The following is a 27,933-nucleotide window of genomic DNA, read 5'->3' as shown; positions in this document are numbered from 1 at the left end:
GAGAGACAGAGACAGAGAGACAGAGAGAGACAGAGAGACAGAGAGAGACAGAGAGACAGAGACAGACAGACACAGAGACAGACAGACACAGAGACAGACAGAGACAGAGAGAGACAGAGAGACAGAGAGACAGAGAGAAACAGAGAGAGACAGAGAGACAGAGAGAAAATCAAACATCAGAAATGGCTTGGAAAAGAGAAGTGATAAATTGATATAAATGACTCTAAACTCATGATTCATGACTCAGGCAGACTTTTAGGCCACGATAGATATCGTTGTTGTCTCTGGGATCTTTAGCCCCTAAACCTGGAGAGAAAAACTCTTCTCCTAATTTTCTAACTAGGACTGTGGTAAAGTTCTCTATCCTTTTAAAAGCTGCTACAAGAGTCTGAATGTTTCAAACCAAGCTAGAAAAAACTAAGAACTGTCCCCTTAAATAAGCTATCAAAGTCAGATTTCTTGTTCACCAACATTAAACAAAATGTGTTAGCAGTCAGAATCTCGGCCTAGGCAGGCAGCCTCAATCATCACGTTTAAGGGAAAGGTGACTACGCAGGTGTGAACAGAACTTAGCTGGTTTCGGAGACACGGCAACATAGCAAGCAGCTAACGCACATTCCCCCAACGGCCATCTCACCACCGAGGAATTACAGAAAGGCTCGGAGCATTCTCCCGCCCAGATGGCTTTAAGGTTCGGGGACTCTCTCCATGCATCTGTGTCTACCTAGAGGCAACTCTCACTCTGCTATCCAGACAGAAGCCGAACCTCAATTCCCAAACCCTGCTCTTGTGGTATCTGAAAAGACGCGGGTGCTGGATTCTCTTCCAGTTTCCAAAATACGGTATTCTTGTGGACTTCCAAAGCACAAGCATGTCTCTAGTATAGAGTGCAGACTCCCGAATTCCTTTATGTACCAGGTAATAATTACTGTGGGTCGCGGAGCTTGTAGGTTTTTCTCCTTGACCTTCTGCTCTGCTGTGAACACAAATAACCAATGGTCTACAAAACCACCCCTCCATTCCCTTCCCCATACCACTGACTAGATTCTAGACCTTCGGTGCTAACACCTAGGCCAGAGGTTTCCAGGGCAGTCAAGAGTGGACCGGGTGGGTCCGGTGGCTGTGTGGAAGGGTCCCTATCCCCGGCGCAGCCCCCACTGTGACCGGTCCGCAGGTGGTCCTTGAGCGTCTGCTTGTAGCGGAAGCTCCTTCCACACAGTGCGCAGGGGTAGGGCCGCTCGCCCGTGTGGATGCGCTGGTGCTTTATGAGGTGGTGCTTGCGGATGAAACTCTTGCCGCAGTGCGGACACTGGAAAGGCCGTTCCCCCGTGTGCAGCCTCCGGTGGTTTAACAAGTGTTCCTTCCGCATGAAGCTCTTGCTACAGTCCGTGCACGGGTAGGGGCGCTCGCCTGTGTGGATCATCTGGTGGCGAATCAGCGCCGAGTGGCCATTGAAGTCGATGCCACACTGAGGACAGGAGAAGGGGCGCTCCTGTGCATGCCCCCTCTGGTGCAGCAGGAGGCTGATCTTCAGGCTGAAGCTACGCCCGCACTGCGGGCAGCGGAAGGGCCTCTCGCTGGCATGGGCTCGCCGATGGCCGGTGAGTCGAGCCTGGTCGGCGAAGCGCTTGGGGCAATCGGGACAGGGGAAAGGGCGTTCCGTGCTGTTGTGGACCCGAAGGTGGTATGTGAGTCTTGACGGGTGGGTGAAGGTCCGGGCGCAGTGAGGACAGGTGGGTGGCGTGTCACTCGCGTGGTCCTGGGAGGTGCTGCCGAGATCCACCTGTGGGGCGAAGAGCTTGGGGCACTGGGCGCAGGTTAAGGGGGGCTCGGCAGCGTGGCTACACTGATGAGTCATCAGCGTGTCTTGGCTGAGGCTCTTGCCACAGTGGTGGCAGGAGAACATCTGCTCTCCCATTGGAGGCGGCAGCGGGTAGCTTCCCAGCTGAGTGAAAGTCACCTGCCCCTCTGAGGCTTCGGGCAGCTCAGGCGCTGTCCGTCCGAACGGTGTCCCGGGCGCACACTGCGGGCTCTTGAAGGCTACGTCTGCAAACGTATCCTTGGCTGCCTGTGGTGGGGGCGCAGAGAAGGCGGCTGGAACTTCAGGACACAAGGAGGCTCTAGCCAGGTCTTCAGCTTTGATGACAAGTTCTTCGTCTGAAAGAGGGGACTCAGAGTCAGCTCACCAGCGCCTCTCACGAACGAACAGGTCTGGCAGGTTGCTCTAACTGCTCAGGGAAACTCGGGCAAGAACTCTCATTACTGACAAGGCCCCCGCCGAGTGTGGGCCAAACCGTTACAAACAGGACTGTGCGCCGATGCTCCATCTTGCAAAGGCTTAGTACCAATCTTCCCCATACTGTTCTGTTTCACTTCTCCACTGCCTGTCCTAAAATCATCTTTTCGCTTCCGCTCTACCTCCTATGAGACACTTCACTTCCGCTCTACCTCCTATGAGACAGACCCTTCCGCGGAGTCCGCCGACGCTGTCTTCCCTGAAATAAGAATGTCTGCCCTGAAATAAGAACGCCTTTCCACCTCTATATCTGGCCATTCTGCTCTCCCTTTTCCAGGGTGCTTTCCCATCTCTCTCCCTGTCTTCCCAAAGCACTGTCAATCTTTTAGGCCCACCCTGACCTCACACTCTTTACTAGGGATGGGACTGGCGGTGGGTGGGGCATCAGACAGGGTTTCCTGTAACTCAGGCTAGCCTCAAGCTTGAGTCTAGCCTTGGACTCCTCAAACGCGGGGAATATAGGTTGGCTTTGCACACTCTTGGTGATGCATTACCCAAATACCTAAACTAAAACGGACACATTTTTCGAAACCTCAAATGTCTTTAAGTCATGCATATCTAGCTCACTGCTGCACACCTAACAACGACATGCCTAGGCTGGTGTGCATGTCTGTGGTGTCAATCTCCTAAAGAGCAGAAGCCAGCACACTCCTCAGCTGCACTTCCCAGAGTCTAGAGAAACATCGGACACAGACATTTTAAAAAGCATAAAACAAAACAAAACAAAACAACAAAACCCAAAAAATCCAAACAACAGATTCTATTATGCTATATAAATAATGGAGTCCTCTCTGATCTTCAGATTTTCTTTTATAAATTATACTGCCATGCTGCAGATGTGGAGGTCAGAGGCCAACCTGTAGAAGTTGGCTCTGTCCTTCCACCGTGTGAGTCTTGGGAAATCAAACTTGGATGGCCAGGCTTGGCAACAGGTGCCTTTACCCACTAACGCATCTCACTGACCAAGCATCTCTTTATATTTCAAGAAGTAAATCGCAGTTGACCTTAAATCTTGTTATAGAAGGAAACACTTGTTTCTTTGTCTACTGTTATTTTTCCTTTTACTGAGGGGAAATATTTCCATTTGCACTCCTCCAACACTTTTGCCTATTTCTCTCTACCCCAGTCCCCATTTTTGTTCTATTATATTTTGACTGACTGATCTATTTGATTGAGTGACTGAGATAGAGTCTTGTTGTGTATCCCTGATTGGCCTAGAACTTACTAGTTCTGCCTCCTGAGTGCTGGGATTACAGGCCACCACGCCTGGCTCTGTTCTAAGTGATTTTTCAAATGCTCTGTTTTTCTAATTCCCACATTTTTAAAATTCACTTATACATACTTACTATTCTTCCGTTTTTCTGAGCCAGGCAGTGGTGGCCTGGCTCGGGAGCCAGAGGCAGGCAGATCTCTGTGGATTCAAGACCAGCATGGTCTACAAGAGCTAGTTCCAGGACAGCCTCCAAAGCCACAGAGAAATCCCATCTCGAAAAACAAAACAAACAAACAAACAAAAACAAAACAATCCCATTTTTTCTTTTTTAATATAGTCCTAAAGATTAAACCTAGGGTTTTGTGCTTGAACCACACTTTTATCGCTGATGTACCCAGTCCTAACACTTCTAATTTGCTGTGTAAGAGTACATTTTCTGGGCTGGTAAAATGGCTCAGTGGTCAAATGCATTTGCCATCGAGCCTGACAACCCGTGTTCAATCTCTGGGACCCACATGCCCTTGGATTTCTGCATGTACCTCCCCGCACACTAAGAAATTAGTGTTCTCTAAAATGCATTTCCTACTTAAAATTTATCTTGGTGGCCTTTTGGTTTCATTTCTAACCCTTATCTTTCCTTTCTTCCCCCTTGTTTCTTGTCTTTCTAGAACTTTCCAGCTGCATCCTTCCGTCACTCCCGATGTGAGCAGAATCTGAACATCTCTGTTCCCTCTGTTACTCACCAGGATAGGAGCCCTTGTACAGGTCACTCTCTTTGGACTCCTGGGGGACTCCAACCGGAGGCTCTTCCTCTTGTTTGATCCAAGACAGAATATCTGAGGTTGACAGGCCAGGCTCTACTTGTGGAGAAAAAGAAACAGTGGTTTTTCAGGGACTTGGAGCAGAGGGTGAAACCGGGCTGGAGAGTTGGCTCATTGGTTAAGGCACTTGCTGCGACTTGAAAAGAACCTGGGTTTGATTCCCGGCACATAACCATTTGTAATTGCAGTTTAAGGGGATTCGGTGGCCTCTTACGACCTTCTTGGGCATTCAGTACACACACACACACACACACACACACACACACACACAGGCAAAATATTCACATACATAAAATAATAAATGAATCTCTTAAGAAGGTGACATAATCATGTTCATTGGTTAAGCATGACATAATTTTTTTGTTGTTGTTTATTGTTTGTTTGGGGTTTTTTTGAGACAGGGTTTCTTTGTACAACAATCCTTGCTGTCCTGGAACTTGCTTTGCAGGTTAGGCTGGCCCTGAACTCATAGAGATCCACCTGCCTCTGCCTCCCAAGTGCCTCGTGCTGGGATTAAAGGTGTGTGCCACCACTTCACGGCTTGACATTATTAATTTTGTACTTTTTTCCCTTGGCTATGTGGCTGTGGCTGGCCCTGGATTCACAGAGATCTACCTGCCTCTGCTTCTGAAATACTGGGACTAAAGGCATCACCACCACATCTGTTTACTACAACTTGTTTTTTTTCTTTTTTTTTTTTTTTTCAGTTTTTGTGGTTTTATTTAAATGCAGATAAAACACGCACACCAGCCATCTACCCGTTTTCTTCACTGCGAAGCCTGGCGTTGGGACTGGTGACTCTGGTGGCCTGCTGTGCTGCTCTTTCTACGATGGATTTCCGGTTCTTGGAGGAAACGCTGTGAGCAATCTCAGCACAGAAAGAGTTATTGCGCACCAGAAACTTCCGGAAGCCGCATGTGCTTGGCTTTCTGGTTGCTCCTATAACCAACGTTGGGCATCAGGATTTGGCCCTTGAATCTTCTCGGATCCCCGTGGTCAATACCTCTGTTTCCTCCAGTTTTGTTTAATTTTGACATATCGGTCTGACTGGTGCTGGATGAACCTCTTGCCCTCTTTTCGTTGATCTTGGACTTCATCGGGGGGGGGGCAGCCATGATGCCACAAAGGAGATGGCAGCCACCTGGCAGGTAGCCCCGAGGAAGCTTGTTTTTTCCTTTAAAGACATAATAATCTCATGTATCCCAGATTGGCCTCAAACTTGTTAGGTGACCAAGGAAAACATTTAATTCCTAGTCTTTCTGCCCCCGCTCTATCTGTATTGCTGAGAACACAGCTTGTGCCATTATGCTTGTGAAGCGTGACTATAAAACCCGTATTTCTGATGGACGGGGTTTCACTCATTTGGGACCATCTCTTCATAACCACCAGCCTTCTATAATTTTATTGTGTGTGTGTGCATGCGCGCGCGTGTGTGTGCGCGTGTCTATGCGCGCGTGTAAGCTTAGAGCAAAACCTGAAGTAGTTGATTCTCTACTCTCTTTTAGCTTAAGTTTAATTTTATTTAATTAACATATTTTTCATTTATCTTACATTCCAACCACAGTTTCCCCTCCCACCTCTACTCCTGTTCACCCCCTCCCCCTCCTCCTCCATTCAGAAAGGCATAGGCTTGAACAAAGCGTGGCACAATCAAGGTGAGGTAGAACCAAGTTCCTTCCTTGTACCCCAAAAGTCAGCTAAGTGCAGGGACGGACAGGTCCTGATCTCACTGCTAGGATCCTTACAAACAGACCAAGCTACACCACACGCAGAGGGCCTTGGTCGGTCCTATGCGGGTTCCCTAACTGTTGGTCCAGAGTCCATGTGCTCTCCCGAGCTCAGGACAGCTATGGTTACCTGTTTTCACTCTGTGGGGTTTAGGGATCAAATTCAGAGCATCAGGCTTGACAGCACATATCTTTACCCACTGTCTCAATGGCCCTACCTCTTCCTGTCTGTCTGTCTGGGTCTGTCTGCCTTCCTTTCCTTTTCCTCCCTTCCTTCTACCTTCCCTCCCTCTTCCTCCCTCCCTCCCTCCCTTGCTTCCTCCTTTCCTCCCTCCCACCCATCCTTCTCACCCTTCCTACCTTCCTTCCTTCCTTCCTTCCTGTCTGTCTTTGGTGGGGAAGGGAGGCAAAGTCTCCATTTGTAGCCCTGACTAACATACAACTTCCTGTGTAGTCTAGGCCAGCCTCAAACTCACAGAGATCCACCTGCCTTTACCACCACACCCCACCCCACCCTTTTTTTTTTTAAAGATTTATTTATTTATTACTTATACAGTGTTCTGCCTACATGCCAGAAGAGGGCACCAGACTGAATTGTAGATGGTTGTGAGCCACCATGTGGTTGCTGGGAAATGAACTCAAGACCTCTGGAAGAGCAGTCTAGTGCTCTCAACCTCTGAGCCATCTCTCCAGCCCCACCCTTTTCCATATATATATATATATATATACAAAATCGAGGAAGGAACAAAGACACGACTGGACTTCACTTACCAGCTTTGTTTGTACCTCACAGTAGCAAATAGGAAAAGCAGGTTGCTGTTACTGAAATCTACACAGCAGATAGTCTAGTCTTTGGATTCTATTCTTATTCAACCTCTGCACATAGTTTCTGGCTGATTTAAAAGACACTGGAGGGAGCATGGGAGATAGCTCAGCAATTAAGAACACTGGCTGCTCTTCCAAAGGACCTGGGTTCAATTTCCAGAATCTACATGGTAGGATAGTAGGTCACAGCTATCTGTAACTCCAGCCCGGGGGGATCCAATGCCCTCTTCTGCCCGCCATGGGAACTGCACACATGTGGTACACCAACAAATATTCAGGCAGAAGACCCATACACATAAAATAAAAACAAAGATAAGCACTAAAGAAGCAGAGGCAGGCAGATCTCTCTCTGTGAGTTCAAGACCAGCATGGTATACATACTGAGCTTAAGGATAGACAAGGCTGCAAAGAGAGACCCTGTCTCAAAAAAGAAGAAGAAAGAGGAGGAATAAAGGGAGGAGAGAGGGTAAAAGGAGGAGAGGGAGGGAGGGAGGGAGGGAGGGAGGGAGGGAGGGAGGGAGAGAGAGAGAGAGAGAGACAGTGTGTGTGTGTTTAAAAAGACATTAAAAAACTTAACATAGTGGTATATGTCTATAATCCTAGCATTGGGAGCTGGAGATAGAAGATTGTGAATTTGAGGATGGAGAACATAAAAAGACTGTTTCAAGAAACAAAACAATTAGTACAGTAGTTATTTGTTTTTGTTTGCAAGAAATAAAACTATAATTAACCTACGAGGCCTTTTGAAGAACTAACTATAGAGAGCTTTCATTTATTCTCTGGATATTAGCAGCTTTCTAACTAGCCCAATTTAGCCAAAAAATAAAAAGGGGGGGGCATCCTAGGCCTGGGATGTAATAATAAAAACAAGAGCTGTGAAACAGTATGTGTGTGAGGAAAAGTGGAAGGGGGGGTGGGGAGTAAGAGAAGACAGACAGACAGACACAGAGAGAGAGAGAGAGAGAGAGAGAGAGAGAGAGAGAGAGAGAGAGAGAGAGAGAGAGAGAGAGAGAGAGAGAGAGAGAGAATGATGAAGCTCTTTGGAGGGGGAGAGTTCTTTCAAAAAGAATCCTTAATTCCGAAATGACTTAATACATCTCTCCCATGGTTCCGAAAACAGTGACCTGTGCCATTTAATAGGCAAATATAAGGATCAATCAAATGGCACACACCTTTCGGCCCTTGGGAAGACTGCTAATTGCTAATCAGTTATCGTTATTTTTGTATCTTTTCAGTGAACAAGGCTACAGAGTACACACCATTTAGGGGGGAAAAAGCATCATGATGTCATTTTAGTATTTTGGATTCACATTTAAGATCACCAGATGTGATGATTGGCTGTAACTGTCAGTTTGAGTCTCAATGAGGGACGGTCTACGTTGGGGTTGACCTGCGGTCATATGGAGCTGTGTGACGTGAGTAAATCAAGCTGAGCACCAGACAGCAAGCGTGTGGGCTCGCATGCGTGCGCTCATGTCTTCTGCTCTTGACTGCGGATGAGGCGTCACTGGCCTCTTCAAGCTCCGTGCTGCAGCTCCTCCACAATGATGACTGCTGCCTGGAACTGTAAGCTAAAGTAAGTGCTTTCTTCCCTAAACTGGGTTTCGTCGGGGCATCTTATCACAGTAGCAGAAATGAAACTAGAACAAGTGGTTAGTAGTCCTCTCCACGGGAAAGAAACAGGGCTCATTTCCTGTGTCAGAAGGGAAATTCAGCACAGGCCGAGACGTTCTTCTTGAGAAGGAACTGGAAAACTGAGCATCTTACTATGCCCCAACTGCCAACAGTATGCTTTCTTCTGACTGCCTACTTTCCTCTTTGCAGCTCTGTAATTTGAGTACCTTAAGCAGAAGAGGCCTGTGTGACAACCCCAAGAAAACCCTGAGTGTCATTATAAGCTTCTATAATGGTTTTTTGGTATTCGTTGTCACATTCAGTGCTGGGGGGGGGGTTAAATGTGTTTTGTGAGATCCCATAGTGAGGGGACTCTGGGAGGCTTCTGGCTTCCTCCATGTATTTTTTTTTATGCTGCTGCTTCACATCCATTTGCTGTAGTAAATCTTAGCTGTGAGTCTGACTGTATGCTGAATCCTGCGAGAGTTTGTTTTCTGATTGGTTCAAGTTACACGAATCATATTCTCGAGTTTTCATAAATATCTATGCCGATAATCACCATTGCAAGCTAAAACTATAAACCATCAAAACAGTATTAAGAAAATCAAACACGGCAGGTGGTGGCCTCAGTGTAAGTCAGAACTCGGGAGGGAGAGGCAGGCAGATCTCTTTGAGTTCAAGGCCAGCCCGGTCTATAGAGTGAGTTCCAGGACAGCCAAAGCTACACAGAGAAATCCTGTCTCAAAAGCAAAAAGAAAGACACAAAGAAAAAGAAAATCAGACACACTGTTTGATCAGTTTCAGCAAAAAAAAAATGTACTGATCTAAATATATGCAAAAAAGAAAAATACATACCTCAAAAGAAAAACAGGAGGGGGCTATTGCTCAGTGGAAGAGTACTTTATTAACATGCAGGAGGCACTGAGTTCCTTTAGTGTTCAAATGTCCATTCAAAGTGTAAAGCATTTTATCTCTGAGCGGCTCTGGACACCTTTAAGTCACACTTTCTTCATATTAAGCCCCCTTACCTGACCAGGAAAAGGAGCTTAAGAGTATATAACCTTTTCTCTCACCTTCACTGGCATCTGCAGGGATCTCACTTGCCTCTGGTCTTGGTTGGTCATCTGCACTGTGTTCTCCTTCTGGTTGAATCTGAGATAAGACATCAGGTTGACTCATGGCATAATCTAGGAGAGGAAAAATGGAGAGCAGGTATGACAAAGCGATAAATCAGTATGACAACCAGGCAGGCAGCTGAATGTTTGCGCTCCACAGTCAAGGAATTAATTTCCTTTAGGTCCTTTATCACTTCTCCTCATCTATGGACCTCCAACGATTTACTCAAGAAAGCAGGCGAAAGAAAATGTAACGTATGAGAAAATGCACACAGGAGGTTAGCTCTGTCCTCTTTGGCTTAAAACCAGACTCTGAAATGTATGAGGACACTGGAGGAAACGGAACTATCTAAGCCCTCTTGGGACTACTGGCACCTCATTCAAAAGGTGCCAACTCAGCCTCACCCATGGAGACGAGAGACTCGTAGTTGCCCTTCATGATGTTCTTGTAAAGTTCCTTTTGCCATTCTTCTAATTTTTCCCACTCTGGAGTGGAAAAGTAGATGGAGACATCATCAAATGCAACGGGCACCTAAAATTATAATCACATGGGTTAGTTACTCCCTCCCATACGAGTCGGCTATCCAATAAATCTTTTCCTCCACGCATTAGCTATTTCACTTAATTTTTACAACCTTAAAGGGAGGTCAATAAGTATTCTAGGGCCCGTGAGATGACTCAATGAGTAAAGGCATCTGTCACCAAGCTTTGTGGCCTGAGTTCAACTGCCACAGCCTATGGTAAAAAGGAGAGAGGGGAGAGTCTCCTAGTTATCCTTGGACCTTGACACCTGTGCTGTGGTGCGTCTGTACCCAGATATAAACACATGAAATGCAGGTGTAATCTGAAAAAAATACTTTAAAAAATATTCTAAACTGGGCATGGTGGCGCACACCGTTAGTGCCAGAACTTGAGAGGCAGAGACAGGCAGGTCCCTGAGTTTGAGGTCAACCTGGTCTACAAAGTGAGTTCAAGGACAGTCAGTGCTACAGCTTGTCTCAAACCAAACATACTTTTAAATAACTTATGCTGCTTTTCTTGGGGTTTTTAAATACTATTTTTACTAATTGAGAATTTTATCTGTTAGCTTACTTTGTTTTTTTTCGAGGGTTTCTCTGTGTAGCCCTGGCTGTCCCGGAACTTGCTCTGTAGACCAGACTGCCTCTGCCTCCTGAGTCCTGGGATTAAAGGCTTGTACCACCACCACTTGGCATTAATTGAGAATTTACACAATGTATTTTAATCATATTTATCCCCTCTTCACAGATCTACCCCCACCTTCTTATCCACCCAACTCTTTGTTCTTGCTCTCTCTCTCTCTCTCTCTCTCTCTCTCTCTCTCTCTCTCTCTCTCTCTCTCTCTCTCTCTCTCTCTCTCTCTCTCTTCTAAAGTCCCTTAAGTATAATTTGTGATGTTCAAATATTCTTGGGTATGGGGCCTGCATGCCAAGAGTCATTCTTTATATTTTAGTGTTCCCAAACTTATCATTCATCATTAATAAAACCCTAAAACCCTTACAAAACACAAAATAATATGTAGCTGGAACCCTTCCAGAAACATATTTAGATGTCTTGTAAACACGTGACATTGAGTAAAAACATCTCAGTGTCACAGGTTCAAACTTCAAGCTGAGAGCAGAAGCCCGGCTGTGGTGGTGCACACCTTTAATCCCAGCATTCTGTATTGTTGTGGAGGCTGTCCTGGAACTCGCTCTGTAGAGCAGGCTGGCCTCGAACTCAGAGATCCGCCTGCCTCTGCCTCCCCAGTGCTGGGATTAAAGGCGTGCACCACCAACGGCGCGGGTCCAACTCTTGATACAGGTGGTTGTGAGTTACTGTATGTGGGTCCTCTGAGAAGCAACTGCTGAACCACTCCTCCAGTCCCTCTAATCCTTTATGGGCCTCTAAGACTTGTACTCTCTCCTGCAGTCTCTTCTGTTTGTATTCATGAAGAGATTTTCCCTTTCTGGTCCACTACAGGTCTGTCTTCATGACTACATTGTTTCTCCTCTGACGCATTCATTCACCTACTGTGTCTGTTTCTCTCTTTTGATATATTTCCAACTTCTAGTTACACTTTTTCAGCTTGGCTTCTTAATTTTTAGCATCTAACCATGTCCTTCAATATCTGGTTTGTGCTTGGCAAGTCATTCTTTGACTAAAAAATAAGTCACTTAAACCTACAAAATACCCATTTGCTATTTTGGATCATATGGATCATAATGTTCATTGTTTCCCATCTTCAATGCATTTTCCATCTTCTGCATCTCAATGTTGCAACTTGTTGCTGTTTCACCAACGCACGCACTGACGCTCCTTTCTAGCCATCTCTGTACCATCTGGGAAGCCTGCAGTGTTTTCACACTTATCTTTTTCAGACTGCTTCTAGACATCATGTCTCCACTTTCATTTTCTCTAAATACATGAATGTGTTTTCATATTCTAGTTTTTTTTTTCCTTTTGGGGGTTGGGGTGGGTTGGGTTGGAGAGTCAGCCATGGGTGCTGGGAACCAAACTCTATTATCTATTTTTTGTGTATACAGTCTTCTGCCTACATGCCGGCGGAGGGCACCAGATCTCATCAAGGTGGTTGTGAGCCACCATGTGGTTGCTGGGAATTGAACTCAGGACATCTGGAAGAACAGTCAGTGCTCTTAACCGCTGAGCCATCTCTCCAGCCTCCGGGAACCAAACTCTCACATTTTTTGGTTTCGAGCATAGCTTTTAATACCTAAACCACTTCTCCAACCCTCAAATTTGTTTTTCCCTTATAATATAAAAATACCACAAAGTACCATAATTTCTGATGAATGTCTTCCCTTGCAGCACATGTTTTACAAATTCATTCAAGATCTTTTTTTCTTTTAAGAAATGGAGGTTTTACTATGTTGCCAAGGATGCTCTTAACCCTGAGCGCAGGTGCACAGCACTGTCCTAAGCTCCCTTTAAGAATACTCTGTCGAGAGCCGGGCAGTGGTGGCGCACGCCTTTAATCCCAGCACTCGGGAGGCAGAGGCAGGCGGATCTCTGTGAGTTCGAAGCCGGGCTGGACCGACAGCCTCCAAAACAACACAGAGAAACCCTGTCTCGTAAAAAAAAAAAAAAAAGGATTCTCTGTCGAGCTGGGTAGCGGTGGCTGCAGCCGGTAACCCTAGCACTGGGGGAGCAGAAGCAGAAGCAGGCTGATCTCCGTGAGTTCAGGGCTACACAGAGAAACCCTGTCCCAAAAAAACTAAACCAAACATACGAAACTCACCATCTAGTATTTATCAGCAGAGTGGGACATTTCATTATCTGACTATCCATTTCACCTCGAATCTTATTCCTCTCTGTCCAGTTCACACCTAGCTCTTATAATTTAGCTGATATTACCTGTTGTTAGAGAACAAACTCATTACACTGGCAGTCTTTGAAGGACATTTCAGCTTGTCTTTTTAGAGATGGAGTATTTGTATGTAGCCCAGTCTGACCTGGACCTTGCTGTGTAGCCAATGGAATGGATCTGATGCGCCTGTCTCCACCTCCTAAGTGTTAGATTCTAGGCATGTGCCACCAAGCTCAGTCTCTTTGGAGGATTTCTACTTGAGTAACAGAATTTTTTTGGGGGGGTGGGGGGTTCGAGGCAGGGTTTCTCTATGGCTTTGGAGGCTGTCTTGGAACTAGCTGTTGTAGACCAGGCTGGTCTCCAACTCACAGAGCCTCTGGCTCCTGAGTGCTAGAATTAAAGGTGTATGCCACCACTGCCTGGTTCAGAAAAACAGGATTGTTAAAGGAAGAATAGTAAGTATATATAAGTGGATAAAAAATATGGGAATTAGAAAAACAGTGCATTTGAAAAATCACTTAGAATAGAGCCAGGTGTGGTGGCCTTTAATCCCAGTGCTCAGGAGGCAGAAGCAGGTGGATCTCTGTGAGTTGGAGGCCAGCCTGGTCTACAAAGCTACACAGAGAAACCTTATCTCGAGCCCCCTTCCCCCGGGTAAAAAAATCTGAAAGAAACCTAAGTCCATGAAAGACACAGAGAATAAATAAAAATAAAGTTAAAAACAAAACAAAAACAAAAACAAATGGAACAGTCTTAGTTGGAGGTGGTGGTATGGTGCATGCTCTTACTTTTAATCCCAGCACTTGGGAGGCAGAGGCAGGCAGATCTTTGTGAGTTCAACACCAGCTGGATCTTTGGCATGGTTCTAGGACAGCCAGGGCTACGGGGGTGGGGGGGGGGGCGGAGGAGAAGAAGAAGAGGAAGAGGAAGAGGAAGAAGAGGAGGAAAAAGAAAAGAAAGAAACAGAACTGCATAGAGAGCTCTGCTCTTTTATTCACATTTCTACAGCTAGATCCCAAAACCACACTCTCTCACTAGTTTCTAATTCTTGTAGTTTTAGGTTCATAATAATTCAAGTTTTTATGGAGCTAGTACCTGGTAGCATCGTTTCTTCTAAGTCTTCATTTTTTTTTTGTACTAATTCCCCTTAAAGCTCTTCAAGCACAACTGAAATTTTTCCTGGTGACTTTATTTTTCACTAAAGGCACTTAATAAGTTCATTTTATAGCACCGTGTGTTCATTCCACATCCACTTTCAAGAGTCAGATGCTAGTTTTATTTTACTATTTGGCAGTTGGTTACTTACTGTTTTATTTTTGAGACCAGGTCTCACTCTGTAGCCCAGGCTGGCCTGGAACTTGATATGAACTCACTGAGCTATGCCTGTCTCTACACTGAGTGCTGGGATTAAAGGCCTGAACCAGAGTTGATACCTTTAGAACCCTGACTAAGAATCTGTCAGCCCACTATCTTTTCCAGGAGAAAAACAGTAAGGAAAAGTGTCCACATTGGAAAGTGAGCGGGCAGTCATGAAAAAGTTCTGGTTTCCTTTCCAGGAATATTTCCCATTTCCTTCTTACTAAGGCAGAACCTACAGGCCAAACTGTACCAGATTTACACACAGGGTTGCCAAAGGGCAGGGAAGGGTACTTCCATAGCGCTGGCTACTAACACACACTCAGCCCATCTCACAGCGCACTGGGGCTAAGCGATGAGGCATTGGCTTAAAAAATGTGGTCCTATGGGGGGGGGTGTTGGTTAAGCCCACCACACCTATAAGGTCTCCCAGCAAATAGGGGATACAGCATGCAAGGAAGGACAATGAGAGGGCATAGTGAGGAGGAGTCCCAGCAGCAGGAAGGAGAAAGTGGAACAAGCAGGCACAGCAGCAAGAGGAGGAAAGGCAGAATCGGGGAACAGGAAAAGCTCACGTCCCAAAGAAACACCAGAGACACGAGGAGGAGCAGCAAGGGGAAGCCTTGAAGCAAAAAAAGGAGGCTGCCCCAGATGGAATCCCGAGAGATTCAGGAGGAAGACAAGAACTCGCTGGAGAAAGCCCACAGGAGTCACTACCTCAGACTACTGTCCTTCCTCCTCAACCTCCTTACTCAATAATATTTTCATTTGTCTTTTTAATTATTTATTTATCTTTATTTTATGTGCATTGATGTTTTGCCTGCATGTATGTCTGTGTGAGGATGCCAGATCTGGTGGAACTGGAGTTACAGACAGCTGTGAGCTGCCATGTGGGTGCTGGGAATGAACTCGGATCCTCTGGAAGGGCAGCCAGTGCTCTTAACCACTGAGCCGTCTCTCCAGCCACCATTTGTTTTATTAATTTTTTAGATAAGGTCTCATTATATAGCCTAGCTGGCCTAGAACTCGCTGTAGAACTTAAGTTGGCCTGGAATGCATGATCCTCCTGTCTCAGCTTGGCTTCATTAAATAAATCTTAGTATCTACTTAGCTGTGAGATAATGAAAAAAGATGTTGGAAAACTTAACGCACAGTTCACAATTGCTTCAGGGAAGAAGGAGTTAACCTCTAGAGCTATGCATTTTGGGAAGGTAGAGACCATTACTTACGGTCACTGCAAAACAGTTCTGAACATCCACTACAGACAAAATTCTCCCTAAGCACCAAAGTTATTAAAGTATAGTTTCTGGTCAAAAGGGGCATATGATTAAATGGAAATGGATAATAGAGACAGGAAATTTTAGAAACAGATTTCTAATAGATGACCATAAAAGAGATGGAATTTGAGTTTAATCTATAAGTTTCAGGCTACCCTGATCTATGTAGGGAATTGCACGTCAGTCAATGATGTATGATAAGACCCTGTCTCAATAAATCAAACATAGAGGGAGTTAGGCAGTGTCTCAAAATCTCTGAGGAAGAAGTATTTTCACAAAATCTTTGAACTAGTTAAAAATACCAACCTCACATTAAATTATTATTACTCTATATTTTTGTTGTTGGTTGTTTGTTCTGTTTTTTTAAAGATACTGTCTTGCTATGTAGCTCAGGCTAGTCTTGAACTCACAGCAATCCTTCTGCCTCAATCTCCTGAGTACTGGGATTACAGGTATGTGCTACTATGTTTGTTTGACATTTCCACATTAAATTAAAGACATTTCCAGCCAGGTGGTGATGGCACACACCTGTAATCCCAGCACTCAGGAGGCAGAGGCAGGCGGATTTCTGTGTTGGAGGCCAGCGTGTTCTACAGAGTGAGTTCCAGGACAGCAAGAGCTATGCAGAGAAACCCTGTCTCAAAAAAAAAAAAAGTTAAAGACATTTCCAACATGAAACACGTCTCCTATACATCTTTTCTTAGGAAGTTTGAGGACGTACTCCAGGAAACAAATGAGTAAGAAAGTATACTGGTGCTCGAGACACGCTGCCTGCCATAAAGGAATGAGTTAACGCAGTCTCAGGACAAGACAAGTACAGTAGGCTAAGAAAGCAATGAATCCGTATTAGACTTAAGATAGAGGAGAATGTGGACTATGAATCCAGGCCAGCAAAGGAGAAGGACACCGGGAAGTCTTAGAGGAAAGAGAATATGCAGTAACAGAATAGACAGCAAAGAACTCTCAAAGACCTGAGGCTGCAGTAAACGTAGTGAGCTGAAAAGGATCACCTCTACGGGAAGATACAAGAACAATGTGAGCCTTGGAGAAATGCAGCAAAGGGAGAGATGCACAAGGAAGTGTGCTAGAGGCCTCAGAATTTCATTTAAAAAAAAGCATGTGAATAGCAAAGGTTTAAAAAAGGACTTTTCCATCACTTGGCAACAAGGGAATAGTAAACAAAATCCTACTTGTTCATTCTATAACCAGACTCCTTTATCAGCAGGCAGTAATCCCAAAGCTATACATAGAAATGAAATCTGGCAAATGAATGTGTTTCACTTTGCAGAATTTCAAAAATTAAAATATGTGCACCATACAATAGACAAATTTTCAGGGTTTCAGTGGGCCACTGCTCTGAGCTCTGAAAAGGCTGATTCTGTTAATACACATCTATTAGAGATAGTGGCTATTATGGGTATACCTGCACAAATAAAAACTGACAATGCTCCAGCATATGTCTCTAAGCAAACTGAAACAGTTTTTTAAATATTATAACATAAAGCATATAACTGGTATACCACACAATCCTACAGGACAAGCAGTGGTTGAGAGATCTAATCGTATTTTAAAGGAAATGCACTATAAACAAGCAGGGGGAGAACAAGTACCCCCCAAACACAGATTATGTAATGCTCTGCTAAAATTAAACTTTCTTAATGATATTGAGAATGGAAAAACAGCCACAGAAAGACAATGAACAACAGAAAAAAACTTCTGAACTAAACCAGCCAGTGTACTTCAAGGACATGTTGACCTCAGTATGGAAACCAGGATATGTGTTACATTGGGGTAGGGGTTTCCTCTTTGTTTCTACAGGAGGACAAAAGCTTTGGATACCATCAAAGTTGATCAAGATCTGGTTTGAACAGGAGAAACCTCTTTTTTTTGCTTTATTTTTATTTTACGTGCATTGGTGCATGTGCCATGTTGTCAGGTCCCCTGGAACTGGAATTACAGACAGTTGTGAGCCGCCATGTGGATGCTAGGAATTGAACCTGGTCCTCTGGAAGAGCAGCCAGTGCTCTTAACCACTGAGCCATCTCTCTAGCTCCAGGAGAAACCTCTTGATGAGGAGAAATGGTAGGTCATACACCAAGGTATATCCCACGAGTTGTATGGAGACCTCACAAAGGTAGGGGGAGTGTTTTGTTCTTGTCTTTATAAGGAAAACAGAAAAAAGAAATCTCCAAAAAGCAAAAAGACACCGAACGTGTAGATGCCTAAAGAAGACAGAATAGCTATCCTGAAGGAACCGTCTACTCTCACTTAAAAAACTTTATGTATATAGTTTTACCTGCATGTATGTCTGTGTGTCATATCCATGCCTTGTGCCTGTGGAGGTCACAGCAGATGCCCTGAAACTAGTTGTGAGTCTCCATGGGGAAGCTGGAAATCGAACCTGTGTCCTCTTGAAGAGCAGCCAGTGCTCTCCAGCCCCTTACTTTTAATAGCTCTATACTTAGAAAAAGAGAAAGAAAGAAACTAACTCCATTTTTAGCACTCTTTTCTTCCCATTTACTCTACAACTGTGCTATTCTTATTCTGTCTTCTATCTCTATCTCTGATTTGTTTTCCTGATAACTCACTGGTATAACCTGCTGAGGCTCCTCTACTTATTTCTTCTACCTCTGAAGCTTAGTCTCTTGTTATTCACTAAAGACAACTCTTCCATCTCATAACTGACAATACTATCCCCATGTCAAGGACTCTTCACCCTTCCTTGAGCTTCTGGAACCCGACATTGATTGCCCAGTGATAACGACTCATTCCTTCTACTCCCTGAGGTACTGTGACCAGGCAAGGCAGCGCATAGGTTCCTCCATCTTATATCCTTGCTGAAGCCATTCCAGGTTTAACTAGAATCTCATCTCCTTGACCGTGAATCCCATGGAAAACAACCCAACTCTATCCTAGGAACCAAAGGTCAAGATGCCCTAGCTAACTTACCTCAGCCTTTGCTAAAACTGCCTGTTTGTGAGGAATCTCCCCTCCAGCTAACTGTTTATCTTAGCTGCCAGTTTGTGAAAACTCCCCTCCAACTGACCACTTATCTCAGCTTCTGTTAGACTGCTTGCTACAAACTGCTTACTTCTCGAAAGCGCTCCCCTGCACCTACTGAACAAGGGGCCAGGGTGTAGTTTCAGCCTTTAAAAACCCTATGTAGTGGATGGGAGTTGGGATGGATACTCAGGTCCCTGAACACTTGGATGTGGTCTCAGTCTGCCAGAATAAAGACTTTCAATTGGCTATACACTGTGTCTAAGTGGTCTGAGTGGGTCATCTCTTGGGAGCTCTCCTAAAGGAAATGATACCATCTATTCAGTTCATTTTCGTTTTCTAAAGATTTACTTTCATTTTACGCATCAGTATGAGTATTTTTCCTGCATGTAAGTTTAGTGTGTTGTGTGCATACCTGGTGCTTGCAGAGGCCAGAAGAGGGCACGGGTCCCCTGGAACTGACTGGGACCTGACCCCAGATCCTCTGTAAGAGCAACAAGTGAGCCATCTCTCTCTCTCTCTCTCTCTCTCTCTCTCTCTCTCTCTCTCTCTCTCTCTCTCTCTCTCTCTCTCTCTCTCTCTCTCTCTCATATTTTGGTTTTTTGAGATAGGGTTCCTCTGGCTGTTCTAGAACTCACTCTGTAGACCAGGCTGGCTTTGAATTTAGGAGATCTTCCTGCCTCTGCTTCCTGAGTGCTGGGACTAAATATGTGCACCACCACCACTCACCTGGGAATTTCTCAGTTATTAAAATAAGAGCCTAAGAGTCCGTAAAGCTACAGAGCATATGCTTCAGATCCAGGTGGTTAAAAATACAACCCCGTTGTCTATTGTTAGTAGCCATAAGATACTGGGCAAGTTAGGACTTTTAAGAAAATTATAAGCCTTGAAATAAGTAAAACAGAACACTGAGTCATTTATCCCACAGTCAATTTACAATGATCGTTATTCTCATTTCAAATTCCCGACAAATAAAATCCTATTTCCAGTTCCCGTTTCTGTCTACTCCTCTTCATCTTATTGCCATAGCTGCTTTCATCCAAACCACTCTCACTTTGTTATTAATGCTCCCTCGCGATTTCCACTGTTGCTGTTCTTTCCCTGACAAATCTCCACAAAGCAGCTAGCATAAATCTTTACAACAGCCAGGCGCTGGTGGCGCACGCCTTTAATCCCAGCACTCTGGAGGCAGAGGCAGGTGGATCTCTGTGAGTTCGAGGCCAGCCTGGTCTACAGAGTGAGTTCCAGGACAACCTCCAAAACAATACAGGGAAATCTTGTCTCGAAAAACCAAAGAAATAAATAAATCTTTAAAACACAAGCCAGAAATAATTCCTGCACTCAAGTCCTGTAGTTTCTTCCCATTGTACTTAAGTTTCTACTTCAAATTCCTTTCCTTGGTCTTAAAGGTCATAATCTCAGTCATGTATTATAATGTCTATGGAGTTTATAAAATTATTCCACTTTGAACTCCAAAATATTTAAAGTATACCAAGCCAGTTGACTTTCTGCTGTTGTTTTTGTTAAGGATAAAGTCTTGGCAGGCTGATCTCTATGAGTTTAGGGCCAGCCTAGTCTACAGAATAAATACCAGGACAGGCTCCAAAGCTTCACATAGAAACCCTATCTCCAAAAAAAAAAACAAAAACAAAAACAAAAACAAAAGAATAAAATCTTGGGCTGGAGGGATGGCTCAGAGGTTAAGAGCACTGGCTTCTTTTCCAGAGGTCCTGAGTTCAATTCCCAGCAACCACATGGTGGTTCACAGCCAACCATAATGAGATCTGGTGTCCCTTCTGTCATGCAGGCATATATGCAGGGAGAACACTTTATACATAATAAATACTAAATAATAAAAAAATGTTTCAGGATAAAAAAAATAAAGTCTTGCTAGGGAGGTGGCACACACCTTTAGCTTCAGCATTCGGGAAGCAGAGACCGGCAGATCTCTGTGAGCTCAAGTCTACAGAGTGAGTTCCAGGGCAGCCAGGACTACACTGAGAAACCCTGTTTCAAAAAAAAAGGAGAAAAGAATAAAGTCTTATTTTTGTAGCCCAACTCATTTCAAACCTCCATTCTTAGTTGGACATGGTGGTGCATGTCTTTAACTCCAGTACTTGGGAATCAAAGGCAGGTACAAGCAGACCTCTGTGAGTTCAAGTCCAGCCTGATCTACATAGTGAGTTCTAGGCAGCCAGGGCTATCTATGTAGAGAGACCATGTCCCGAAACAAAACAAAGCATCAATTTCCATCCTCCTGCCTTAGCCTCCTAAGTGCTAAGATTTAAAAGAATGTGTCATCATGCCAAAGCAGGTGATTCCTAGGAACAATGAGAATTAAACAATGATTTCACTACCTACTTCTTCTGCCAACCATGCTTTTATTCAAGTATGCATACTGGCTAACTGGCCTTTTTGGCCCTTTTCTGTGTTATAAATCTACTGTGCCCTGGAGACTTTGTATCAACTACTCTTTCCTACCTGGGAAGCCCTTCCTCAGATCTTTCCATAGTCTTTGCCTCTTCCTGAAGTTCACGCAGCTCTAACACACACACACACACACACACACACACACACACACACATGTCTACAAATGTTTTGCTTGCATGCATGTACACTTGCGTGCCTGAGTGAGTGGTTGAAATAAACACGTGGTCCTATAGGAGAGCAGCCAGTAACCCTAACCACTGAGACATCTCTCCAGCCCTACATTCCTACCCCTTAAAACAGGACCTCACTGTATATCCCTGGCGGGTCTGGAACTCCCTATGTACCATAGGCTGGTGGCAAATTTACAGAGGTCACCTGTTTCTGACTCCCATGTTCTGACATATGCTACCATACCTGGCCAAATACAGTTTTCTTGGTGAGACCTTCTCAGGCCTCCATATGAAAACAGACCACTAGAAAGCACCTGACTTTATTTTTATCAAAGTACTTAAAAATGTTTTACATGTTACAGTTTTTTTTTCTTCAGGAAGACGTGTAAATAAGCAGAAATGTATTCAAGAAATACTTGTGGAACCCATGTAAAATGCTCCATGCCATTACATGAGATACTGAAGCAAGATTCTAAGTTGTGAACAGGTCTGGGCTACATATCAAACTCCTAAGTCAAAAAAAAGTTATTTGAGGCAAGGTCTCTCTATGTATTCCTGGCTGTCCTGGAACTGTTATGTAGATCAGACTGGCCTCAAACTCACAGAGATCCTCCTGCCTCTGCTTCTAGAGTGCTAGGAATAAAGGCATGCCTGCCCCTAAAATTTAGAACTAAAAAGGTCCCTGTCTATGAACAAATGTGTGAATGAGAAAGTATATTTGGAAACTAGGTGTCTCACTGTCAAACAGTGATCATCAAAACTTCCTTTCTGCTTTATGAACTAGTTCCTTCAGAAGACAGGGTACTAGCATCTCAGCACGCTTGTTCTATGAATGACAGCTCAGACTCACAGATGACCCCTAGCCCTTATAAGAACCACATGATCACAATCCCTTACCATTGTCTTCCCTCTAACTTTTCACCACAATTGTCAGCCAAATTTAAAATTGGATGATTTAAATGAAACTGAATTCAATTTTCTCACCAAGATTGTGGCAGACAGTTTTACAGAGAGAGAGAGAGAGAGAGGTGACTCATAAATGCAAAAGTGAAAGAAAGTAAAAGAAAAAGGATCCAGAGAGTCAACTATGGATGGGAAAGAGTTTTCGATCTTTCTATCCGAAGCTTGACTTTCTAAATGTGTACTGAGCCACTGATGTCCGAAGCCTGTAATCCTAACACTTAGGAGGTAGAGGCAGAAAATCAGCAGTTCAAGACCAGCCTTGGCTACATGACTCTGTCTCATAAACACAAAGGAAAGGGAAGAAAGACATGAGCATTGTATGGTTCTTAAGTGAACAAATATAAAATACCTTCAGAGTTCCATCAACCTAAGAAGTTTTAAGAGGAAATAATAAAAAAAAAAACCCAAGTAAATAACTGACCACCAAGACCACCCCCTAAAGTGCTAGTTGTCCGAGCTAGGGGTACTACTGAAACCTGGAAGTTGGGATATTACCTTTGGGATATCTCCTTTAATACCTGGAGGCAGCCGCAGGATCCAGAAGTTCCTGTTGCGGAGCAGATTCTCCAGGTTCTCCAGCCGCTGCTGCAGCAGCCCGTACTCCTGCAGCAGGGTCCCCAGCACGGCCCACTTGCCCTCCAGCTGGTTCCCAAGCTCAGTCGCTGTCTTTTCGCAGCTGGCTAGTTTCTTCTCTGCTGTCCCTGTCCTGCCTTCTAGGTGGAGGAGTCGCCGGCCGTGGACTTCCACCTTCCTCTCTAAGGACTGCACAGCAGCCACCACTGTCCACAGGGAGATGGCTGCGGTCTGCAGGTGTGCCTCGTTTGCTGCTGGAGGTGGAGGCAGAGGAAGGGGCTGCAGGGATGTAAGGCATTCCGAGTCCCAGTCAGAGGTCTACGTGCAGTGGAGAGACGGGGCAACACATTGAGAGTTAGAAGGAATCCTAACTCTAAACCACAAGAAGAAAAGGAGCTACTAAACTGTCCAGCTGATAGTAATCGAAACAGTTTCGGTATAGTTTTACAGTGCCCGTGTCAGCCTTGTGCTCTGAAGCCTGTTGGCATTGAAAGCCAAGGGAACTGTTTTGGTGGGTTCAATAATGAGTTGGGAGGAGACAGCAAATAAATAAACTGGCCCGTTTCTCTAATAAAAGGCTCAGACGTCCAGGCTGCTGCTGCCTCCTCTGGAAGAGGCGAATGTACACAAGAATTCTCACCAGGTTTCACTGCCCTCTGACAAATCTCTTAAGAATTTATACTAGCCCTGCCAATCACTCAGTTTATACACTACAACGATACCACTGGTAATAATTGGACACGCTGTGGATATTGAGTCTAGAGAGAATAGGACAACCGTTTTCAAATATTCCAGGGTTATAATATTGAAGGGAGAACAGAAAAATCCAAAGGACACACTAGAAGAATACATGGAAATTTTCAGGCTGGTAACAATGTTTCAATTAGATGTTTTCTTCCAAGAAAGTCACAGGTTATTTGTTCATTACTGAATGAACTTGGACACAGAGTATCATTAATGGAAGAAATCTGTACAGCTAATAGGAGGCTGGACTAGGCCTCCGCGAGGTCCAGTTCTCTGGACCCGACAGACCATTCTGGCCTCTTCCCTCCCCACTTCACGCCCTGTCACGTCCTCATTTCATCTTATCCCCACCGCGTTAATGGTAACTTTAGTCCTGTGATGATTCCATTGGCTCCTGGCCCACCACCCGTATATGGCTTTGCTTTCTTCCCTGCTTGGCCATTTCTGCCACTTTTCAATCCATTTCACTCATGTCTCTACTACCTCACTTCCTTGTCTGACTTCCTACTTTGAATGATTCACTTTCATTCACTTTTTTTTTGTTTTGTTTTTGCTTCTACAAGCAGTCTTGAGTGAGATCTTAAAACCACGTGAGATGCTGTCAGCATTCACCAATTTGTCAATGCTCAGTGCCTGGAGGTAGTATCTTCCACAAACTCTCACACTAATGTGCAAAAGAATCAACTGTAAGGCCGGGCGCTGGTGGCGCACGCCTTTAATCCCAGCACTCTGGAGGCAGAGGCAGGCGGATCTCTGTGAGTTCGAGGCCAGGCTGGACCGACAGCCTCCAAAACAATACAGAGAAACCCTGTCTCGTAAAAACCAAAAAAAAAAAAAAAAAAAAAAAAAAAGAATCAACTGTAAGAAGCCGGGCAATCAAGTCAGTGAGGTACCAAAGCAGAGAAAGGCACTTGCAGTCAAGCCTGATTATCTGAGATCAATTTCCTGGGACCCAAACAATGGAAAATGAGACTCGACTCCCCCCAATGTTATCTTCTGCACTGAGGAAACCAAGTCAGGAAGATTGTTGTGAGTTTGAATGCAGTCTGGGTTACCTAGTGAGTACCACCAGCACGGGCTACAATAGCAAGACTTTAATCCCAAGTCTCAATGCAAAAATAAAAATAAAAAACAAAAAGCATTGAAAACCTAGGTAAAATACATTTTTTTTCATTCAGTAAGTGTAAGGAAAAAAAAATGGAGATGGTGTGCTTTAAGCAAGCTCATGGGGGATGGATGCCGCATCTGCTGACCCAGGAAGTACACAGGGAGGACAAAGACTTGTCCACACTGTACCCTTACTCTCCAGAGACGACCATGGTGTCTTACTTTAAGAAAACAGCATTTGGGAGGCAGAGGCAGGCCAGCTTGGTCTACAAAGCAACACAGAGAAATACTGTCTCGAAAAACCAAAAAAAAAAAAAAAAAAAAAAAAAAAAACAGGGCTATACAGAGAAACCCTGTCTCTGAAAACAACAACAAAAGGAAACTGAAGTAATGAGACCTAGCTTTTTCTCCATACTTCCACCCCACAACAAACCTATCAGTAATAATACATGTGTTCTTTCTTCCTTCCAAGGATTCTGATCTTATTTAAAGCCAGTCCACTTGGACTCTGAATACCAACCCCTCTTGCCTTAAAAGGTACATTTAAAAAAACAAAACAAACAAACACTTAGTGTGGTGCACATGCCTTTGATCCCAGCACTTGCTGAGGCAGGAATACTTCTGTGAGCTTGGGGCCAGCCTGATCTATATGTTGGCCAGTTAAAGCCACACAGAGAGATTCTGTTTCAAATAGACTCAGTAGTAGTAACAGTAGTAGTAGCAGTAGTAAAAAATTGTCAGTGAAGTGCTCAATCACCGACGGGACATCCACATCACTGCCCGACCCCCCAAGGCTCAGAGACCATTGAGGAAGAAGGGGAACAAGATCCTAAGACCCACGGTTGGACTGGAGTGAGTCCGTGTCTTCTGGACAGGACAGGACGGCTGCTCTCGTGAGCTCCTGTCCGCTGTGGCTGCCTACATGTACAATCAAGCGAGTGGACATAATAGCACAGAAGGGGAAGAAGAGGGTCATGAGCCCCCACCCATAACTGGGGAGCTATCAACAACCCGCGGCATCTGGGGTAGGGAAAAGTCCATCTTTAGGGGTGTGGCCCCTGGTGGGTCAACGACATTTCCAGGGGATGGCCTGCACCGAGGAGTATATGAGAAGCAAAAACTGGACTCCATGGGTTATTTTATTTAAAAAAGAGACAAAAATTGGGAGACACTGGTAAGGGAAGCAGGAGCGAATCTGGGAGGATATATTTTAAGTCATTCAGGCTTGTTCTATGTATATCAGTGTCTCGTCTTCATGCATATGTGTGGCATCGTGTGCATGCCTAATGCCCTCAGGGGTCAGAAGAGGGCATCAGACGCTCTAGAACTTGAGTTACCGAGCGCTGTGAGCCACCACGTGAATGCCGGAGCTGAACTGCCGGAGCAACAAGTGCCCTTAACTACTGGGCCATCTCTCCAGCCCCTACAAATATTTCTTAAAATTACAATTAAAAAAATATCAGTATCTCCCAATTCTTCTTCATAAACCAGACTTGCCCAGGTCAGTCATCATAGCCACTGATACCGTGTGATCCGTGAGGACTTGAAATTTGGTCAGTTCAACCGAGATATGCTGAATATATATAAAACCCAGTGGTATGAAGACTTAGTATGAAAAGCTCTAACATCTCATTAATAATTTTGTAATATTGATTACTATTGAAATTTTGCATACGTTAAGTTAAATAATTCACATCACTGAAATTAATTTCCTACTTTTACTTTTTTTCCCCTTTCCTTCTTTTTTTAAGACACATAATCTGGTTATTTGGCCAAGGATATCCTAAAATTTCTGATCGTTCTCTCTCTCAGACTCCCAAATGTGAGCCACGCATGGTTTTACCTCCTAGAACATGACTAGTAGGGAATTAAAAGTATGTGCACAGCTTTCAGCAAACACCTACAGGATACACGATGGTCTCTACTGTGTTTCAAATTATTTCTGGCTCTGAAAACAAAACAAAAAAAAGTCCGGGAGCAAGGACGACATTCTCCCCTGTCCTATTCCCCCCAAACCACCGCTCCTCTGTTTCCTTCTCTTATTTCTTAACCATTTCTCAAGCCGGACCTGCTTTAAAAAAAAAAAAAAAAAAAGTCTCTCTGATCTGACCCGAAGGCTTCTTAGGTGGCAAACAACAAGCAAATAAATACACTTTCCCGGTCAGAACGCAGTGTTAAGCAACCGTTCCCCCTTTCCTTAATGGCTGTGTGCAAGGGACTGGCCCCTCCCGGGTGCCCTGGGGGCTCTGCCATCATCTATCTGGTGCCCGGCCGGGCCCCGCTGCAGGCCTGCAGCAAGCCGCTCAGCGCAGCGCGCGCGCGCACGCACGACCGCTAAGCCTGCGCTCTCTAGTCGGCCCTTCCGAGGTCCCCCCGCTCCCGCCCCGCAGGGCCTGCCTCGGCCTGCCCGGGGCTGGCGGGGCACGCGCGACTCTGCCCGCCGTCGTTCACGCAATCTGTCTGGGGGCAGCGGCGTGGCGGCTCCCGCCCTCGCCGCCGCGCAGGTGACCTGTCCCGCCGCACCTAAGCCCCGCAAGAATGTCTGGCGGATTTCGGAGAAGAAAAAAAAAAAAAAAAGAGGCGCCTCGAGCCCGCTTCCCCGTCCGGCGTCCGGCAGGCTAACGCGCAGGAGACGCACCGCCGCGGGTGAGCCAGAATCCCCGGATCCGGGTCCCCGTCCCCACCCCTCGCGGTGGCCCTGAGCCGCAAGACCCACGCGGGCGACCAGGCCCGCGGGCGTCCCCAGCCTCCTCGCTTCCCTCCCCGATGCCCGGGTGACAGAGGCGCCCCTTACCGGAGCGGCGGTCGCTTCAGCCATGACCCCTTCCTCCGCTGCCCGGTCCGGTCCCCGGGGGAGTCGCCGCCGCACGCAGGCCGGGCTGCTCTGGGCTCTCCGCGAGCGGCGAGAAGCGGGTCTCTCGCGTTGCTCTCACTGACAGAACTCGCGGGGCGGCGATCCGGCTTCCGGGAGCGCAGGGACGCGGGGGAGCTGAGGAGCAGCTGGCAGCCTCCGCCGCACCGGGCTGCAGCCACCTTTCCAGCCGGGCGCTTTGTGGACAGCGAGGACCGCAGGCGCTGCGCCGGGGCCGGCCTAGACGCGCCCCGCTCCTGTCAAGTCCTGCCGGGCCAGCGCGCCCCCTGGCGGCCCCAGGATCTGGCGCACCCTTCCAGGGGTCAGCTTCTGGGAAGAGTTTTGGGGAACGGGAACCTCCCCTCCACACCGACTTGGTTGGTTTTCTCATCCGCCCAGAAAACCCCGCAGATGCTAAGTAGTTTAAGGCGCCGGAGGCAGCGTCTGGGCTGGACGATAGCCCCATCTACTACCAGGGTAGAAATGAGTTAGGGTGGGGTGATGAGGTTGTATCATTCGTAGAAAC

The 27,933-nt window shown here is 45.6% G+C and overlaps 1 protein-coding gene across 2 annotated transcripts; it reads right to left on the bottom strand.

The window, feature by feature from the left end:
* Positions 1-235: 235 nt before the first annotated feature.
* Positions 236-27,622, bottom strand: Znf398 (zinc finger protein 398). Of its 2 annotated transcripts, none has more exons than XM_013126030.3 (6): positions 27,351-27,622; positions 22,628-23,023; positions 10,017-10,143; positions 9,570-9,683; positions 4,253-4,369; positions 236-2,157 (listed from the first exon to the last, which is right to left on the bottom strand). In XM_013126030.3, exons 1-6 carry the CDS (start codon positions 27,372-27,374, stop codon positions 1,001-1,003), a joined length of 1,935 nt encoding a protein of 644 aa, XP_012981484.1. In that variant the 5' UTR covers positions 27,375-27,622; the 3' UTR covers positions 236-1,000. The 2 variants fall into 2 exon arrangements, with proteins under 2 accessions (XP_012981484.1, XP_005087226.1); XM_005087169.4 differs by having other exon boundaries at positions 4,253-4,366; positions 27,351-27,620.
* Between the last annotated feature and the right edge of the window lie 311 nt (positions 27,623-27,933).

The sequence above is a fragment of the Mesocricetus auratus genome, unplaced genomic scaffold, assembly GCF_017639785.1.
Source record: "Mesocricetus auratus isolate SY011 unplaced genomic scaffold, BCM_Maur_2.0 Super-Scaffold_100125, whole genome shotgun sequence".
NCBI classification, from domain to species: Eukaryota; Metazoa; Chordata; class Mammalia; order Rodentia; family Cricetidae; genus Mesocricetus; species Mesocricetus auratus.
This window is presented reverse-complemented; position numbering and strand designations above follow the sequence as displayed.